This window comes from Phytophthora cinnamomi (genome assembly GCF_018691715.1).
Source record: "Phytophthora cinnamomi strain GKB4 chromosome Unknown Contig19, whole genome shotgun sequence".
NCBI lineage: Eukaryota > Oomycota > Peronosporomycetes > Peronosporales > Peronosporaceae > Phytophthora > Phytophthora cinnamomi.
Window position 1 is genome coordinate 306620 of NW_027150952.1, and position 19776 is coordinate 326395.

Sequence of the window (19776 nt, forward strand, 5' to 3'; positions counted from 1 at the left end):
GTTCCAGCCACGTGGGACAAATGCTCTGCTCGGCCTGTTTACCCAGAAGGGTGAGGGCAGCGTAGCGCAAGGCTGCTGGTCCTCGAACGCTTTGCTTCCAGCACTGGTCGTTGTCGAGCCATGTGGTGCCTCTGCCACTGCGAAAGGGAGTGCCATGCTCGGGACACCAGCCGGCAAGTCCCAAGACACGGTGTGAGCGCTTTTTGTGGCTTTCGACGGACTCTGAGCTTGTCGCGGGTCAATTCGGCCACAAGTCGCTCGACGCGCAAACCGAGCTCCGATGCTACTGTCGCGAGCACGAGCGGCTCCGAAAGCCACGAAGCTAGGTGCCTTCGCGTGCCAACGCGAAAATGGATTCTTCACTCGCACCAACAGAGACGAAGCACTTCGTGTTGCCGCTATGTGAGACTTGCTGAACTCGCGATTACATTCAGACTGAAAACCGTGGTACCGCAGTGGACGTAGTGTCCACCTCTGCTGTGGCAGTTGGGTGGCGACAACTGAGCCGGAGCTCACTTGCCGCGGCCAGCGGATGCCTCGCTGCGTTCCGCTTCTGGGCCGCGTGGGCTCAGCCATCTGACGGCACTGTCCATTTCCGTCTCTGAAGTTGGGTCCAACTCGTACACATACACACCGTCAACCTGGAATTGGTCCGACGACGCGGTGCTGCACACAAGTTGTGTGCAAGATGGCGTGTTGTGTGACACAACACGCCATCCTCCGGGCAAGAGCGAATGCACTTGCCCAAGGTACAGTGGTGCCAGGCCCCTCGCAATCGATGTCGGCCCACTGCGTTGCGAGTTAATCGTGAGATACAGCGCGGTGGCCACATGACACACATTACAGTTAAGCTATCAGCGTTACTGTCCTCGGTTAAGTGGCCGAGTTGAGCGCGCATATGCGCGCAGGCTGAGGCATCGTTTCCCTCGGGTTACTGCACCGCGTCGTCGTCTACTACCGATTCGCCACAAGGTTTCGAACGGAAAACAGCAAAAGCTTATCACGAATGCAATCATCACTATAGGATCTCGATAGCTACAGTAGCATCCTTCGGCTCACGATAAATATCACAGCTCATATTGGTCGCGTTAAGGCATTATTTACTTGTTGATGCCGACGGTCATGGCTCGCGTCGAGCGCAGACCCACCACGTTGAAGGCGAATGGCTGCGAGAACGTTCGAACGCCACGGAGATTTCCGGTGCCACTGGAGATGCGGCCGCTGTCGCGCTCCTTGAAAGCCGCCTCGGTGTTGGCCCGGGCCACTTGGTACGTCGTCTCGGCGACGTTGTGCAGATCCTGCATCTGCTGGAGGAGTTGGTTCTGGTAGATTGCCTTGTCCCCTGAGGACGGGACTGTCGTGTGCGCGCGCTGCAAACGCTGCTTCGGCTCTTGCTCAACAACCGCATCGGGTTTTGCGTTCTGCAGCTCGTACTGGTTCAGCATCATAGCGTGCACCTCGGCGATGGGGGCAGCCTCGACCACCTCCACCTCCTCAGCCAATGCCGCGTCTTGACGAATGCTATCTCCGTGCACGGACATCGCCATTGCCACAGCCGTGTTCGCCGTCTGCTCAGAGTTCTCGGCTTCATCGTGATTCTGCTCGCTACTTTCCTGCTCTTCCTCAGGCTGCTGCACTTCCTCTGCTGCTTGCGATGGCTCCTCCGGCTTCTCGTGCGCCTCGGCTTCCTTCTCAGCCTGCTGCATGGGTCCTTCCTTCGGCTCAGAGTCCTGACCCTCATGATTCTCGTCTTCCTCTTCGTCTTCCTCTCCTTCGACGATAGGGGACTCGTGCGGGGCGTCACTCGTCGGCGTCTCACACGCCTCGTAGTCATCGTCCAGCACAGCAACGGACGATGCATAACTCGAGCGTCCATCGCCCTCGTCACCGCTTTCGAAGCCATAGTCCTCCTCCATGTCTTCGCTCTCGAGCTCATCCACGAGATCCTGCTCACCGACCGACAAGACGTAGTCCAGGTGGCGCAGACTGCGGATTGTCATGGTCATGCGGTGGTCCAGCACCACGGGTTCCTCCGGTGCTGCCGTTTCCTTTTCAACACTGGTAACAGGTTTGTTGTTCTCCAGATCAGAGAGCGATAGCGCGTCGTTCGTGAGTGTAGCACTTGACAACGGGCCAGCACTCATGCTGAAGGTGTTGAGAGAGAAGCTCTTGGATAGGCGTTCTCCCGAACTGGGTCGCTGCAGCGGTGTCGATGATTGTGTCGAGGTCGACGGGCGGGGGCCAACCGAGAAGCCGAGGGCGGACTCCTCTGGCTGGGGATCGCGGCTTTGACTGAAGCTGCCGGGTTGGCTGACGCTGCTGGGCTGGCTGTAGCTACTGGGACCGCGACTGAGACCAAGGCTGCTGGTGGCGGTGCTGCCTCTGCTGTTCATTTCACTGCCGCGGCCTAGCACTACCGTGGCGTACGTGTTCCTTTCCGATGAGAAACTGTTCCTGGCAGTCGTCCTGGACATCGCCGACGACGCGCGCGTACGACCACGAGAACGAACCCAAAGCTCCTGGCGAGCAATCTCAAGCGCGCTTTCGTCGTTAACGCTGGCCACGCACTTCTTGCAGAAGTTGATCGACGACTGAGTAACCTGCGAGTTGAGCGTGTCGCTGCTGAGCTTGCGCACGACGCGGCAGCGATTGCAGATCTGCTCGCAGCAGAGTTGGCAAAGAATTGACTTCGAAAGCACCCCAAGCTTGCCACGGCAGACACCGCACTGGCGTCGGTGCACCGTAGCGCTGTAGTTGCCGCGCTGGGATACCGGCTCGGGCGCAATCGACTCGCGCACTATCGACTCGTTCACCGGCGTCAACGCCGACAGTCCTCCTCGCGATGACCTGATAACGGTTCCGCCGAGGGAGTGACCCCGTGAGGACGCGATGACACTGAGGCCCATGGCTGAAGGACGCTCGTTCTGCAGACAAAACGCAAGCTTCTTGTTGTGTGCGCAGCTCACAGACTTCCAACAGTTGCTGAGAGCGGTGGCGGCCGAGCGCACGGCCATGCGGTTGAGCACGTGTCCATTTGGCTCAACGGAAGCTGTCATGAAGACCCGCACGCGGTTGTTGCCCGTCTCCTCGAAGATGTAGCAGCTCGACAGCTTGGCTCGGAGGATACGGTGCTCGTGCAGCTCGCGGCACGCCGGGATCTCGATCGAGTGCATGAGGTGGAACCCCACGCGCGAGTTGTCAGGACGCATCATGACACCGGAGAACTCAAGCACAACGAAGTCGCGGGGCAGTAAGATGCGAGCGGCGCCGCGGTGCTTGGCGCGAACGAACCACTTGATGCCGAGGAACCGGAACGGGTCAGCGGGCGACGGACTCTTCATCTCACGCAGCACGGCGCAGTCGGCGATGTGCTCGCCGAGGTACGAGCTCCGCAGACGAACGGACGATGCGTTGGGCGACACCACGCCGTACATGACATCATCGAGCGAGCCGCGCAATGTACCGACGGCTAGAAGTCGAGGCAGGCCCGAACTCTCGTTGTCGATGTTGGAGAAGGCCCCCGTGGTGATACGTGGCTCGGAAGGCAGACTGCTGGTGCTGTAGCTGTCGTTGCGGGTGGTGTCGCGACTGTAGTCCGTGTTCGAGGACGACTTGGTCTTCTTGGGCGTCATGGGTGGACCGAAGTGGAGCGGCGCATTGATGGAGATCGCGTGGTTCCTGCCGTCTGAGAGATCTGAGCTCACGTGGCCGCCTGACGTGCGCGCCTGTTGACTGGGTCTGCTGCTGGTAGAGGAGATGGCGCTCTGGTAGAGCGCGAGGGTGGCCGGGGCCGGTTGGCGCACGCCGTCCACGACGCGCTCGCGATAGATGGAGACGCCGTCGCGCGTGCGGATGGCCTTCCACCTGCGGGCGTCCACGCGCTTGCGGTCGTGCATGACGAACTGGTCATACTCGGCGAGTGTGGCCTTGATGAGCGCGTTGGCAAGCTGCTCGTAACTCTGCTCCTGGTTCTCCGAAAGCTCGAGCGGGGGGAAAAGGTTCTTGGGCAGCGGGAACTTCATGCCGGCCGTCGCCGTTACTTGCAAGTACAGTAGCTGTCACGGTTTTCTGAAGTAGTCGGTCTGGATTAATGCAACGCGTGACTGACTAGCTAGTGACAGGTGCAAGTGCAAGTACTAGCGCGGCGAAAACGCTAGTGGCGAACCGCGGCCGTTTGGCGAATGACCCGCTGGCGGAAGAAGCGCGCTGGCTGGATTTCACCTGCTGTTGCCCCCGCCGACGCCTACCCGCGCCAGCAGCGCTGCAAACGCCAAGCAGATCCCCGGGCACACACCGCTAAACAACGCGACGACAGCGCGCCGTCGTCTGTCCACGCCGTGGCGTTGTAAGCTTGCTCAGAGTCTCAGATTGAAAGTTGAAATCCCTGCATCGTGGCTCCGCCTCAGCGCTGAACGGTATGGCAAGATGGCTCGTGCGGTTGCATTCTTCGATGAGGTGGAAGTTCTTGCCAGCTACCGGTACAAAAGGAAAATTTGCCGCCGCAGCATCTGCGCTGAGCAGCAGGCGATTCACGCACGTGCACAGTGAGTTGACCAGGGAGTCGGCGGTCTCAGTACTGTAGAAGCGAACAGAGGCCTCAGTAGAAGAGCTCGGCCTGCAGACGCGGCTCGTTAAATGACCTGCCTCTTGCATGACGCCTCGGATCGGGCGCGAGGCCCGTGGCCCGCCGTTCAGACGAAAGCAAGCTTCACGCCCTCACGTGCTTGCGACCGAGTGGCACTGTTGGCGGCAGTTTGCCACGCCCGGACTGGCAGCGCTGCCCGATCTAGGCGTTGAAGACGAGGGGTGTAGCCAGCAAGATGAGGCGGATCGTTTCACACGGGGAGATTGAGCATTGCTAAGCTGGAATTCGCCTCATGAGATGGTGAGCCGGCAGCAAGATGTCCTCCCCCATCAAGCCTTGCTCAGCAAAATTGCTGCGGTACCAATGGGCATCATACGATGAGGTCACGCAGTAACGGATGCATTCTTGAAGACGAGGGCGTTCAGCCAGCAAGATGAGGCGGATCGTTGCATGACGCCGTCCATGCACCGCGGTGGCGCCTTTCAGCCATGTTCCGACGTTGCCAGGATGGGGACACTCGCGTTGACTGCAAGGTCCGATTACGGTACAGTACGGCTGAGCCAAACCTTCGCGCCATTAGCTCGCGCTCGTAGCACAGTGCCCCACCGCAACGCTGGCACGCTGGACAAATTTTCGGCCGCGACGGCAGCACTTTTGAGTCGATCAACTCACAATTACATTTTTTTGTATATTAGTCTGGACGAAGCTGCTCATCTAGCTCGTGGCGTTGTATAGTCTGTGGATGTACGCGATGGCCTCGGCGCGGAACACGTCCGGCTCGATGTAGGCGAGGTCTGTCACGTTGGCGTCGAACACGATGTTCTGCGGGTCGTCCAGCGAGTACAGAGGCCACTCGACGTCAGTCACACCGTTGTTGTTGGGGGTCTGGTCCACGATGAAGCTTGCCCACATCCGGGTCATCACTCGAGCGAGCTGCTTGAAGCTGTCGGGCTTGCCCAGGAACGGATCTGTGGCCACCGAGTTGTTGTAGCCGTTGCCCTCGAGGTTGTAGAACACAAACGCGACCTCCTGGAAGTGCGTCGAGCCGAGGTACTGCGAGATGCCAGCGGGCACCACGTTGAAGCGGTAGCTGAACACGGGGACGTCCTCACGCGTCCACACCTGCGACATAAAGCGACGGGGACCGTGCTGGTTGTTGTCGCCAGCGTACGCCTCCACGCGCTTGTACATGTAGCCGTACGAAGTCTCGTTGCCCGGACGGCCGTGGAGCGTGGCGGGAATGCCGATTTCGGGAATGTCCGGGTACATCAGTAGGAGGATCTCGGCCTCGTCATTGCTGTAGCCCATGGTCCCGACCAAGTACTGCAAGAACTCCTCAGTCCTGTCGATGCCCGTCTTGCCGAACGCAGTGCCCTCGTCAAAGTTGGCTCCGTGAAGAATGGGTACGTGCACGAACTTGCCCTCGCCGATGAGCTTCGGACCCACATCGGTCAACAAGTCGCCATCAACCGAAGGTGCGTACGAAGCCGAAGTACCCGCGGTGCTGTTGAATACAGCAGAAAGCGTGTCGATCGGCAGCTGGCGCAGGCAGTCCAAAGTGTCCTCAGCCGAGCTGCAGTTCGCCGCGTCGACGATGCTGTCGTAGTAGACGTCCCAGGCGGAGGCGTTCTTGAAGCTCTTGGGCCAGTAGGACGAGGACCCGGACTCCATGATGGCGCTACGGAATAGCCCGTCGTCACGGCCGTCGTACGCGATGAGCTGGTAACCGATGCTGCGAGCGCCGGCGCTCTCGCCCCAAATGGTGACCTTGCTGGCGTCGCCGCCGAAAGCTGCAATGTTCTCCTGCACCCAGTGCAGGGCCAGACGCTGGTCCTTCAGCGCGAGATTGGCCACGCCAGCCTTGTGCACGGCGGTTCCCGACATGAAGCCGAACGCCTGCAGGCGGTAGTTGAAGCTGACCCCGATGAACGGTTTGCCCGCGGTGGCGGCCTCCTCCATGATGTAGGAGAGGTTGTAGCGGGGGTCGCGAGCGCCGCCCTGGATGAGACCGCCGCCGTGGATCCACACCCCGACAGGTAAATCGTCTCCTTCGGAGACGTTGCTGGGACGAACCACGTTGATCGTCAGGCAGTCCTCGGAGATCACGTTGCCCAGCACCCACTGGTCGCTGCCGTAGCCGTAGCATTCAGGAGAGTACTCAGTCGCATTCTTGGAGTCCGTCCATGTCGTATTGAGTGGCTCCGGATTGCGGAAGCGCAGGTCTCCGACGGGAGGCTGTGCGTATGGCATGCCGAGGAAGAGGTCTTGGTTGTAGGTATCTTGGTAGACGCCGTAGTAGGACCCGTTCTTGATGGTGACGGTCGGAGCCTCGGACGCGAGGATGGGTGCGACCAAGAGCGCGGCAGTCGCGACAGGGTAGAAAAGAAATATCATGGCAGCAGTGGAATCCGGCTACAGTACGTGACTGTGCGCTTGCGAAGAAGACGAAGAGTGAGCTTGACTCGACGGGGCGTACTGCTTGTTGTGACGGATTCGTGACCCCGGCAGAAACAAGCCGCGACTAACCAACTGCAACTTGGTTCCGCGCAGATGTGTCAAGGAATCAACTGGTGCTCGCCATTCGTGTTGACGGCCTTCGGGTCGCAAAGTCCATCTGTGCCAGGTGGGAGCCACAATACTCGTGCTGATGCGTGAGCACAGTTGGGCTAACACCGCTGGTTGTCACAGTTAACCCGGGTGGAGCTGACAGCAGCACTGAAAGCCGCTGCCGTTCTAGCAGCGTTTTGATGCTCGCCAGGTCTTTCCAGATACGTACATGCATTTTTTTAGGAGGCTAACATTTGCGGTTGCTCAAAGGCAGCATCGAGCACCAAGCGCAGGTTGCAGCAACTATCGATCACGATTTGCTTGGTGGTTGAAGCGGGAATGCCTCAGTTGAAGACCCATGACGGTGCCCTGGATGACTGACGCGGTAGCGACAGTGGTGTATTAGACAGGAGCAATTTGGCGCCAACTGGAGCAAAAACCGTAAGTGAGAAGTCCGCGGTAACGGCGCGGGGACACATGAGGATGACCCAATACCGACAACAGAAAGGTTTATTTTGTTTCGCATCGAAATGCCGATTCCGTGCCTAAACTAAGGACAGCTTTCCATATACGCAGGATGCGAAGGCCAAGCGCTGTCGAACCGATACAGGTTTTCATCCAACATCAACATTACTTTTTTTTTTTCAAAACTGGAGACTGCTTGTGGCTCATAGCCACTCATAACTACGCAGCGTTCTTCATCGATACCTAAATCTGCACATGGCCGCTGAAGACCGCGTCCTCCGCGTTCTTGCTGATGTACACCGGGCGCTCGCCCTTGGCCAGCTCCCAGCTCGTCGTGTTCACGTCGTAGAAGCTCAGCTGCTTCTCGCGGATGCCGATGCTCACGGTCGTGCTGGCACCGGCCTTCAGCTCCACGTTCGCGAAACCAACCAGCGCCAAGGCGGCGAACTGCGCGTCCGGGTACGTCGACGCGGCGTCGGCCGGAGGACCAATATACACCTGCGGCACCTCCACGCCCTTCACGCTGCCGGTGTTGGTCACCGTGAACGAGACGCTGAAGACGGCGTCGGCGTCGCTCGGGCTGCACGACACCTCGTAGTTCAGGCCGTCGGTGCTCTGCTGCTGCGAGGAGCTCGACGCCGCGAAGTTCGGGTTGCTGTACTCGAACGACGTGTAGCTGAGACCATAGCCGAACGGGAACAGCACGCTCGTGTTCGTGTGCACGTACCAGCGGTAGCCGTTGTTCAGGCCCTCGCTGAACGTCGCGTTGCCGCTGTCTGTGGCCACGCGCTCCGGGTACTCCGGGTTGCGGGTCATGGTCGAGTCCAGGCTCGCAGGGTACGTCACGGGCAGGCGGCCTTGAGGCACGCTGTTGCCGAGCAGCAGGTCGGCCGTGGCCCAGCCGCCCTCCTGGTTCGGGTACAGCATCTCCAGCACGGCGGCCACGTCGTCCAGCCATGGCATCAGCACGGGCTCCGCGTTGTTCAGTACCACGACGGTGTTCGGGTTTGCGGCAGCCACCTTCTTCACAAGCTCGTCCAGGCCGTCGTCCAGGGTCAGGCCCGTCTCGGCGGGGCTGTTGGCGAACGCGAACACGATGGGCGTGTCGACCTCCTTGGCGACATCGACGGCTAGCTGGATGTTGGCCGAGCGCTGCGTAGGGGTCACCCAGCTCAGACGCACGGACGTCGGCTCATCAATGAGACCCACGATGTACGCCTCCAGGTCGTGCCAGCCTTCCTCCAGGTACACGTACGACTTGATGTTGTCCCAGTTGTCGCGCGTGGCGATCGAGTTACTCCACGGCTTGACGCCACCGTCGCCGTACAAACGGTAGCCTTCGCCAACCTCGGTTCCGTTAATGCTGAACGTGCCGATAGCGAAGATCGAGCCGTAGTCCGGATTCGTGTGGTTCTCCCATTTCGGGATCGCACGCGCGAACGAGAAGGTGTAGTAGCCCTCCGTCTCCGCGTGCACTTGTCCTTGCCACGTGTACGAAGCGTTCTTGGCCAGCGCAGACGTGCCCGTGAAGTAGACGATCTCGTCGTTCGAGGAGCCGCCCAGGGTGTCGTTGCGGCTCAGACCCGGGTTGCCCTGCAAGTTGCGCAGATGCGTGGAGGGAATGATCGAGCCTTCCTGGTCCACGCCCACGGTGTTCGCGACGTCCTCGCCCAACCGAGACTTGAGAGCCTCCAGCGTCGAGACCTGGCGCTCCGGAATGCCGTACGCGCGCTCCGCGAAGTTGGTGCCGTGCGTGTACTGCACTCCGTTGGGACCGATGACGGCGATGGACGAACCGGCCTTGATGGGCAGTGTGTCGTTGTCGTTCTTGAGCAGGATGCCCGACTTGACTGCGATGTTGTACGAGATCTTGGCGTGGTCCTCCACCACGTCCTGCGGCAGCGGCGATGAGCCCTCGGTGGTGGTGCCCAGCAGGCCGAACTCGTCGTATTTGACGAGGATGTGGCCCACGGCGCGGTTCAGGTACGACTCGCTCAGGTTCTGCGAGACGTAGATGTAGTCGTAGAGCGCGTCGTAGTACGACCCCGTCGGCATCTCGAGGTCCATTCCGGCGATGAGGCTCTCGGCCGTGGAGTGCGTGGCGCCCCAGTCGCTCATGACGATGGCGGAGCTGTTGTAGTCGTCGCGCATCGTGTTGAACAGCGGCTCGTACTGGCACGCAGGGATGCCGTTGACTTGAGCGTAGGAGCACATGAGCGTGGCGGCATTGCCTTCCTGCAGAAGCGTACCGGGTGCCACCCAGTACACTTCCTGCAGCGTTTGTAGGTCAACAATGCTGTTGTCATCACCCGCGCTAGCACCGGTCGATGATGGACCGATCTGCTTGGCGTTGGCCATGGATCCCTGGTCCTGCAGGCCCTTGACACCCTGGACTCCGAGACGAGCGTTCAGGAACGGGTCCTCGCTGTACGACTGCCAGAAGTTGCCCTCCACCGGATCGCGCAGGATGTTCACACGGGGCGACAGCGCCACCGCCATGTTGAAGAGCTTGGCCTCCTTGCCCGTGATCACGCCGTGCTGGTACGCCGCGTTGAGCGACCAGGTCGCCGCGACGTTGAGCTGGGTGGGCGATCCCGTGGCGTTCTGGACGATGTTGATACCGGCCTCGCCGTCCGTGAGGCGGATGGCGGGGATGCCTTGCGACGTGATCGGCACGCTGTAGCCGGCCTGCTGCTGGTCCCCGTCCTCGTCGACGGCGCCGTGCACGAGGGATACTTTCTCTTCGGCGGTCAGGGCCTCGACGATGGCGTCGACCTTGTCGTTGCCAGTGCGCCAGGAGACGGTGGCGAGCGGGTCGCCGGCGCGGACAAGCTGCGTGCAGAGCGCGAGTGCGATGCCCCACGTGACGGAGACCATGGCGAAGCGACCCGAGTTCCCAGTGTGAGTTGTTTGGTGTGAGGGAAGTTTGCGAATGAACCAGGGGCTGGGCCTGGAAGGCGTTTGCTGTTGGTGAGCTCGCTGTGGCTGAGCCTGCGCTGACAAATCTTTTGCTGAAGTTGCCTTTTTAGGCCGTTTTATGGACAAGTTGAAGCGTGAGTCAAGCATAACCTGTGGTTTGAGCAAAGCGTTTATGCCTCCGACAGATTAGTCAAACAAAACGCCCAAGCAGCGCCTGCGTCGTAGAACTGCTGCAACTCGAGGACTTGATTTACTTCCCGGTCCTGCTTGCATTGTATTGATGATCAATTGATGGGGACGTACATGTACAACTTGTACGTGCACAAGCGATCTAGCAACATGTATTACGGCCGAGCACAAAAACAAAGACAACTTCAACCTGGTCAGCACGTGAAGGACGGCAACCACACATCAGTACATGTGCATGTACAACAGGCTACCAGCTGACCCCCGCGTCAAGGGAGAAGTTCTAATGGACCTGTACGTATGCAAGAATCGTGCTCACGGCACGCAACATGCTGCTGACTTATCTGTATAGGGCAGGCAAGTATAGACAGCAGCAAAAACAAAACAAACTGGATCAACGCATTCTTTTCATTTCACTCAATGGCATGCCTCGCTTTAAACATTAAAGCCAATCTAGGCCGTGGCATTGTACAGGCTCGTCAGGTAGGCGATGCCTTCTGCACGGTACGTGTCCGGCGCGATGTACGCGAATTCCGTCACGTTGGCGTCGAACACAATGTTCTGCCCGTTGTCGGATGTGTACTCGGGCCACTCCAGCGCCGTCACGCCGTTGTTGTTGGGAGTCAGATTAACGACAAAGCTTGCCCACATGCGGGTCATCACACGAGCGAGCTGCTTGTAGCTGTCCGGCTTGTTCAGGAACGGGTCCGTGGCCACCGAGTTGTTGTAGCCATCTCCGAGCAGGTTGTAGAACACGAACGCAACCTCCGTAAAGTGCGTCGCGCCGATGTACTCGTTGTTGCCTGCCGTCAAGACGTTGAACACATAGCTGTAGCTTGGGAGATCGTTGGCAGCCCAGATCTCGGACAGATACCGACGAGGAGCGTGCATGATCACGTCGCCTCCGTAAGCAGCAGCGCGCTTGTACATGACACCGTATCCGGAGTCCGTCGCAGGACGGCCGTGCAGAGTGCCGGGGATGCCCACCGCCGGGATGTCCGGGTACACTTCGGTAAGGATAGCAGCAGTTTCTTCAGTCTCCCCCATGGTGTCAATCAGGAATGAAACAAACTCCTCCGTGGTGTTCACGGTAGCACCACCAGCGCCGAAGGCCGAACCTTCATCGTTGTTCACACCGTGCAGAATCGGCACGTGAACGAACTTCCCCGCCGTAAAAAGTGCCGGGCCCACGTCCGTCAGGAAATCACCATCGACGATCGGGCGGTACGAAGCGGAGGACGCAACGGAGCTGTTGAAAATCGATGAAAGCGTGTCGACCGGCACCTGACGCAGGCAATCCAGCGTGTCGGCTGCCGAGCTGCAGTTCGCCGCCGAGGTGATGTTGTTGTAGTACACGTCCCACTCGGTCGTGTTCAGGTACGTCGACGGCACCTTGGCAGGGGCTCCCGACTCCATGATGGCAGCGCGGTACAGACCATCGTCACGGCCATCGTATGCAAGAAGCTGGTAGCCAACGCTCATGGCACCAGCACTCTCACCCCAAATCGTGACCTTGTTCGGGTCACCGCCGAAAGCGGCGATGTTCTCCTGCACCCAGTGCAGCGCAAGGTGCTGATCCTTCAGGCCGAGGTTCGACACGCCACCCTCCTTGACGGCAGTTCCCCACAAGAAGCCGAAAGCCTGCAGGCGGTAGTTAATGCTCACACCGATGAACGGCATACCGGCGTCAGTGGCCTCCTTGACAATGTAGGATTGGTTGTAGCGAGGGTCACGGGAGCCACCTTCAGTAAAGCCGCCACCGTGGATCCACACAGCGACCGGTAGCTCAGCCCCCTCGGAAATGCCTTTCGGGCGAACGACGTTGATCGTCAAGCAGTCCTCGGAGATCACGTTGCCCAGCACCCATTGATCGCTGCCGTAGCCGTAGCATTCAGGAGAGTACTCGGTCGCGTTCTTGGAGTCTGTCCACGTCGTGTTGAGCGGCTCCGGATTGCGGAAGCGCAGGTCCCCGACGGGAGGCTGTGCGTATGGCATGCCGAGGAAGAGGTCTTGGTTGTAGGTATCTTGGTAGACGCCGTAGTAGGACCCGTTCTTGATGGTGACGGTGGGCGGGTCGCTGGCGCAGGCCGAAGCGGCCAGAAGCGACCCGATGGCGAGGGTGTACGCGAGTGGTCTCATTGCAAACGAGTTGGCGCGGGCGCTTGACTCGAAATTGGTAAATGAAGGCTGCCAGCGTCAAGAAGTTTGCAGCATGATGCCGCGTACGATCGATGGTTGGAACAAGGTCAAGCGGTTAGATTTAGAAAGTCACTCAGCAAAAACTAGCACTGGGGTCTGCATAATCTAGTGCTTGATGTGATGACTGGGCCGCTGGTTCTACTGCAACCACGCTGTTGAAGTGCAATCAAGCGGGACGCGGTGGACAGCCCAGCTCGCGTGCTACGTACTGAAACAATGTTTCGCGCTTACATGACATGTAAGCGCGGCGTACACATAATATGTATATATTGAGGATATCAGCTCGAAATAGTTGAGTTGTATCGAGTACATCTCTCAGCTGATTTTTCGTATCCATACAGTACGAGTGCTGCTTCGGCGACGGGCGCGTCGATCGCCCTTCAGAGTTGGGCGCCACGGACGCCGCATGCTGCAGGGAGGAGAACGTGAAGAAACGGACCGTTCATCACTTGCGCGGGCCTGAAGGAATGCGCTTCGAGTGCCACTGAGCAACGGATCCCAATCAAGAAGTTCAACTACCGTTGATAGTTGAACTTCGCGTCGATCTGAATCAAGTGGACACACTAGAAGTGCGCATAGCCGCCCCATTGCAGTGCTCGTCCGTGGACTTTTGATGCGTCCGCTGATCGATGGCGCGACTAGCGCACATGTGCATACATGCAGCTGCAGCTGCATGATCTCGGCACCGCTGTGTTCTAAAGAGGCAATGGAGCACTAGCACCTGCGGATAGGGACATTTACATTGCTAGGGTTCGGATGCCGGACACTCGCGCACTGCGTGGTACAGACAGACTCGCACCGACTCGCGACTCGGGACTAGCGACGCGCGGGGGGGGGGGGGGGGGGGGTCCGATTGGAGGCGCATGGCTGATGCGTGGTTGCCGTTGGCGCGCTGCACGGCTTGGCAGTCGGCTTCGATACGTCATTCGCTAGTCGGCTCTTGATAATGTGATACATGTAACGGCGTTATCACGCCCATCCTACTGTACCACTTCAACTTGCCGATCTTGGCAGCTCTCAGCACCAGCTCGCTACACGTACGTACATGGATTTCAGAGCTACAGTATACATATAGGACGAATCCCAGTCACGGAGACAAAGGAAAATAAATCCAGCCTCCAGCGTGAGCAGCGATGCCACCCTCGTACGACGCCAAAGAACTTCAACAGGGCAGTCAAAATCTCGCTTCGGAGATTTTCCCACATACCCAATACTTCGACTACACGATCAATGCGACGTCAACAGGGCCGGGAAGTAAATCAAGTCCTCGAGTTGCAGCAGTTCTACGACGCAGGCGCTGCTTGGGCGTTTGTTTGACTAATCTGTCGGAGGCATAAACGCTTTGCTCAAACCACAGGTTATGCTTGACTCACGCTTCAACTTGTCCATAAAACGGCCTAAAAAGGCAACTTCAGCAAAAGATTTGTCAGCGCAGGCTCAGCCACAGCGAGCTCACCAACAGCAAACGCCTTCCAGGCCCAGCCCCTGGTTCATTCGCAAACTTCCCTCACACCAAACAACTCACACTGGGAACTCGGGTCGCTTCGCCATGGTCTCCGTCACGTGGGGCATCGCACTCGCGCTCTGCACGCAGCTTGTCCGCGCCGGCGACCCGCTCGCCACCGTCTCCTGGCGCACTGGCAACGACAAGGTCGACGCCATCGTCGAGGCCCTGACCGCCGAAGAGAAAGTCTCCCTCGTGCACGGCGCCGTCGACGAGGACGGGGACCAGCAGCAGGCCGGCTACAGCGTGCCGATCACGTCGCAAGGCATCCCCGCCATCCGCCTCACGGACGGCGAGGCCGGTATCAACATCGTCCAGAACGCCACGGGATCGCCCACCCAGCTCAACGTCGCGGCGACCTGGTCGCTCAACGCGGCGTACCAGCACGGCGTGATAACGGGCAAGGAGGCCAAGCTCTTCAACATGGCGGTGGCGCTGTCGCCCCGTGTGAACATCCTGCGCGATCCGGTGGAGGGCAACTTCTGGCAGTCGTACAGCGAGGACCCGTTCCTGAACGCTCGTCTCGGCGTCCAGGGTGTCAAGGGCCTGCAGGACCAGGGATCCATGGCCAACGCCAAGCAGATCGGTCCATCATCGACCGGTGCTAGCGCGGGTGATGACAACAGCATTGTCGACCTACAAACGCTGCAGGAAGTGTACTGGGTGGCACCCGGTACGCTTCTGCAGGAAGGCAATGCCGCCACGCTCATGTGCTCCTACGCTCAAGTCAACGGCATCCCTGCGTGCCAGTACGAGCCGCTGTTCAACACGATGCGCGACGACTACAACAGCTCCGCCATCGTCATGAGCGACTGGGGCGCCACGCACTCCACGGCCGAGAGCCTCATCGCCGGAATGGACCTCGAGATGCCGACGGGGTCGTACTACGACGCGCTCTACGACTACATCTACGTCTCGCAGAACCTGAGCGAGTCGTACCTGGACCGCGCCGTGGGCCACATCCTCGCCAAATACGACGAGTTCGGCCTGCTGGGCACCACCACCGAGGGCTCATCGCCGCTGCCGCAGGACGTGGTGGAGGACCACGCCAAGATCTCGTACAACATCGCAGTCAAGTCGGGCATCCTGCTCAAGAACGACAACGACACACTGCCCATCAAGGCCGGTTCGTCCATCGCCGTCATCGGTCCCAACGGAGTGCAGTACACGCACGGCACCAACTTCGCGGAGCGCGCGTACGGCATTCCGGAGCGCCAGGTCTCGACGCTGGAGGCTCTCAAGTCTCGGTTAGGCGAGGACGTCGCGAACACCGTGGGCGTGGACCAGGAAGGCTCGATCATTCCCTCCACGCACCTGCGCAACTTGCAGGGCAACCCGGGTCTGAGCCGCAACGACACCCTGGGCGGCTCCTCGAACGATGAGATCGTCTACTTCGCGGGCACGTCTGCGCTGGCCAAGAACGCTTCGTACACGTGGCAAGGACAAGTGCACGCGGAGACGGAGGGCTACTACACCTTCTCGTTCGCGCGTGCGATCCCGAAATGGGAGAACCACACGAATCCGGACTACGGCTCGATCTTCGCTATCGGCACGTTCAGCATTAACGGAACCGAGGTTGGCGAAGGCTACCGTCTGTACGGCGACGGTGGCGTCAAGCCGTGGAGTAACTCGATCGCCACGCGCGACAACTGGGACAACATCAAGTCGTACGTGTACCTGGAGGAAGGCTGGCACGACCTGGAGGCGTACATCGTGGGTCTCATTGATGAGCCGACGTCCGTGCGTCTGAGCTGGGTGACCCCTACGCAGCGCTCGACCAACATCCAGCTAGCCGTCGATGTCGCCAAGGAGGTCGACACGCTCATCGTGTTCGCGTTCGCCAACAGCCCCGCCGAGACGGGCCTGACCCTGGACGACGGCCTGAACGAGCTTGTGAAGAAGGTGGCTGCCGCAAACCCGAACACCGTCGTGGTACTGAACAACGCGGAGCCCGTGCTGATGCCATGGCTGGACGACGTGGCCGCCGTGCTGGAGATGCTGTACCCGAACCAGGAGGGCGGTTGGGCCACGGCCGACCTGCTGCTCGGCAACAGCGTGCCTCAAGGCCGCCTGCCCGTGACGTACCCTGCGAGCCTGGACTCGACCATGACCCGCAACCCGGAGTACCCGGAGCGCGTGGCCACAGACAGCGGCAACGCGACGTTCAGCGAGGGCCTGAACAACGGCTACCGCTGGTACGTGCACACGAACACGAGCGTGCTGTTCCCGTTCGGCTATGGTCTCAGCTACACGTCGTTCGAGTACAGCAACCCGAACTTCGCGGCGTCGAGCTCCTCGCAGCAGCAGAGCACCGACGGCCTGAACTACGAGGTGTCGTGCAGCCCGAGCGACGCCGACGCCGTCTTCAGCGTCTCGTTCACGGTGACCAACACCGGCAGCGTGAAGGGCGTGGAGGTGCCGCAGGTGTATATTGGTCCTCCGGTCGACGCCGCATCGACGTACCCGGACGCGCAGTTCGCCGCCTTGGCGCTGGTTGGCTTCGCGAACGTGGAGCTGGAGGCCGGCGCCAGCACGACCGTGAGCATCGGCATCCGCGAGAAGCAGTTGAGCTTCTACGACGTGAACACGACGAGCTGGGAGCTGGCCAAGGGCGAGCGCCCGGTGTACATCAGCAAGAACGCGGAGGACGCAGTTTTCAGCGGCCACGTGCAGATTTAAGGTATCGATGAAGAACGCTGCGTAGTTATGAGTGGCTATGCGCCATAGTCATGAGTTTTGACATGAAAATATTGGTGTTACGTATACTATACATGCAACAATCTTTGTTGGAAGTTTTATGGTATACATGCCGTGTTTTGGTGCGTAAGCATCCCCGCCTCGCTGTGTGCTCCGTCAATTAGGAAGTCGTCGACAAGCTGTGCCGTGGAGGAGGTTGAGGCTCAGCCTCAACTTGAGCAGGAGGAAATGGGAAGGATCAAAAACACGAAAAATGTATGGATAATGCGATGGTGCGTGAGCCTTCAACAGCTATTCAGGTGCAGCCACCTCCGATTTCTTTTATACGATTCTCGGCGAGTGTTGCAGGCGGGGCCTGCAACCAAGTGGGCTTGATGGCGTGGTTGCCGTTGAAGTGTCCTCGGGAAGCAATCGCCTCGAGATTTGTGCATTTGATCAGTCGACTCACCATAAGGTTTTTGCGCCGCGAAAATGTGACGAGGCGATGGCCAAGTTGAAGCAAGCCGCAAGGAATGAATCAAGTCGTAGTAGAGACCAACACGGACGCTTCTGATCCCGTTTGTTGGGCTCACGTGTTCTCTTACTACGCTGCATGTAACATCTTGCTTTTCCAATGTTGGTGGTGACCCGTAGCCGCGCCAACGACGTTGGAAAAGTTAATCCGTATGTAAAGCTCCGCCTGCCCGCATCACTGTGCCACGAGATCGAACACCCCCGATTCAGAGACTTTGATCACATCCGCAGGAAGGAACGACTTTCCCTAGACTGCGCGTTGACTGTGACCACTGTTGTCCCCTCCAACTTTCGTTTCTTCAAACTTTTACGTTGCAGTTCGGTGGGGACTTGAGCTACCCCCCTGCAGTCGCGCGAACTCCCCATTCTTCAATTTTCCCTGTGCCACACCTGCCTCGATCTACTGGCCTGCGTCTACGATGCGTCCACTGCATTCCTCGCTCGCGGTGGCTGCGCTGTTCATGGCATCAGTCTCCGCCAGCGACCCGCCCACCGTCACCATCAAGAACGGGTCCTACTACGGCGTCTACCAAGATACCTACAGCCAAGACCTCTTCCTCGGCATGCCATACGCACAGCCTCCCGTCGGGGACCTGCGCTTCCGCAACCCGGAGCCGCTCAACACGACGTGGACAGACTCCAAGAACGCGACCGAGTACTCTCCTGAATGCTACGGCTACGGCAGCGACCAGTGGGTGTTGGGCAACGTGATCTCCGAGGACTGCTTGACGATCAACGTGGTTCGTCCCAGCGGCATCACCAAGGACGCCAAGCTCCCCGTGGGGTTTTGGATCCACGGCGGTGGTCTCTTTGAAGGCGGCAACCGTGACCCTCGCTACAACTTCTCGTATATCCTCAACGAAGCAACCCAAGCGGGCAAGCCTTTCATCGGTGTGAGCATCAACTACCGTCTCCACGGGTTTGGCTTCCTGTGGGGAAGTGCAGTGCAGGAGCAAGGGGCCTCGAACCTCGGATTCAAGGACCAGCGGCTGGCCTTGCACTGGGTGCAGGAGAACATCGCTGCTTTTGGTGGTGATCCGAACAAGGTCACGATTTGGGGCGAAAGCGCCGGCGGCTGGAGTGTGGGCTATCAGCTGCTTGCCTACGGTGGCCGTGATGATGGCCTTTTCCGCGGTGCCATCATGCAGTCGGGTGCTCCGGCCCACGGCCCGTCGAGCTATACGAATGCTTCGACCTGGGACGTCTACTACAACAACATCACTGCAGCCGCCAACTGCAGTTCGGCCTCCGACACTCTGGCTTGTCTCCGAGAAGTGCAAATCGATACGCTGTCGTCGATCTTCAACAGTTCCGTGGCTTCGTCCGCCTCGTTCAGCCCTGTCATCGATGGCGACTACATCCAGGAGACCGGTGCGGCTCTCTTGAGCAGCGGCAAATTCGTACACGTGCCCATCTTGCACGGTGCTAACCACGACGAAGGCTCCGCTTTCGGGACCTGGGGCATCAATTCAACAGAGGAGTATCTGGAGTACCTCGAGGCGATGGGCAACACGGCCGAAGAGGCCGAAATTCTTGCCGCTGTCTACCCTGACATCCCTGAGATCGGCATCCCCGGCACTCTGCACGGCCGCCCGCCTGCCGATTCCTTGGCCGGATCTCAGTTCAAGCGCGTTTGCGCCTACGCCGGTGACGCCTACATGCATGCCCCGCGCCGCTACACGGCCGAAACGTGGGCGGCGAACAACGTGACTAGCTTCAGCTACGTGTTCAACGTTATGGTCAACGGACTGTCGCAGTACGTCGGCGCCACGCACTTCCAGGAAGTTGCTTTCGTGTTCTACAACCTCGAAGGCAACGGCTACGAGAACGCCGTCTCCGTCAACCCGTTCCTAAACGAACCCGAGACCTTCGCCCAGCTCGCGCGTATCATCACTCGCTCGTGGGCCAGCTTTATCGTTGATCAGACGCCCAACAACAATGGCGTGACAGCCCTGAAGTGGCCCGAGTACACTTCTGACAACCCGCAGAACATCGTGTTCGACGTGAACGTCACGGAGCTGGCCTACATTGAGCCCGACATCTACCGTGCGGAGGGCATTGCGTACCTGCACAGCCAGTACTTTGAGTAGTAGCCCGCTTCAGTCAGAAGCGTTGATGTTCTCGATTCTTGCGGCGTAGTTTAATGCTTAAGGTGTGCCCT

General features: G+C 59.3%; 5 protein-coding genes across 8 annotated transcripts; 1 reads left to right on the forward strand and 4 right to left on the reverse strand.

Annotated features, from left to right (window-relative positions):
* Positions 1-1100: 1100 nt before the first annotated feature.
* Positions 1101-4022, reverse strand: IUM83_12998 (Zinc finger, FYVE/PHD-type; the record flags this gene model as incomplete). Of its 2 annotated transcripts, none has more annotated exons than XM_067937649.1 (1): positions 1101-4022. In XM_067937649.1, the coding sequence occupies one exon, from the start codon at positions 4020-4022 to the stop codon at positions 1101-1103; it is 2922 nt and encodes a 973-aa protein (XP_067795852.1). The 2 variants fall into 2 exon arrangements, with proteins under 2 accessions (XP_067795852.1, XP_067795853.1); XM_067937648.1 differs by having other exon boundaries at positions 1101-2000.
* Positions 4023-5299: 1277 nt separating this feature from the next.
* IUM83_12999 (Lipase 1) lies at positions 5300-6979 on the reverse strand (the record flags this gene model as incomplete). Of its 2 annotated transcripts, none has more annotated exons than XM_067937651.1 (1): positions 5300-6979. In XM_067937651.1, the coding sequence occupies one exon, from the start codon at positions 6977-6979 to the stop codon at positions 5300-5302; it is 1680 nt and encodes a 559-aa protein (XP_067795851.1). The 2 variants fall into 2 exon arrangements, with proteins under 2 accessions (XP_067795851.1, XP_067795850.1); XM_067937650.1 differs by having other exon boundaries at positions 5300-6544.
* Positions 6980-7840: 861 nt separating this feature from the next.
* Positions 7841-10474, reverse strand: IUM83_13000 (Family 3 glycoside hydrolase; the record flags this gene model as incomplete). Its single annotated transcript, XM_067937652.1, has 1 exon — positions 7841-10474. The coding sequence occupies one exon, from the start codon at positions 10472-10474 to the stop codon at positions 7841-7843; it is 2634 nt and encodes an 877-aa protein (XP_067795790.1).
* A 681-nt stretch (positions 10475-11155) lies between these two features.
* On the reverse strand, positions 11156-12841 carry IUM83_13001 (Triacylglycerol Lipase; the record flags this gene model as incomplete). Its single annotated transcript, XM_067937653.1, has 1 exon — positions 11156-12841. The coding sequence occupies one exon, from the start codon at positions 12839-12841 to the stop codon at positions 11156-11158; it is 1686 nt and encodes a 561-aa protein (XP_067795791.1).
* A 1609-nt stretch (positions 12842-14450) lies between these two features.
* Positions 14451-17084, forward strand: IUM83_13002 (the record flags this gene model as incomplete). 2 transcript variants are annotated; one of them, XM_067937654.1, is made up of 2 exons in its annotated part: positions 14451-15078; positions 15197-15213. In XM_067937654.1, 2 exons carry the CDS (start codon positions 14451-14453, stop codon positions 15211-15213), a joined length of 645 nt encoding a protein of 214 aa, XP_067795787.1. The 2 variants fall into 2 exon arrangements, with proteins under 2 accessions (XP_067795787.1, XP_067795788.1); XM_067937655.1 differs by having other exon boundaries at positions 14451-17084.
* Between the last annotated feature and the right edge of the window lie 2692 nt (positions 17085-19776).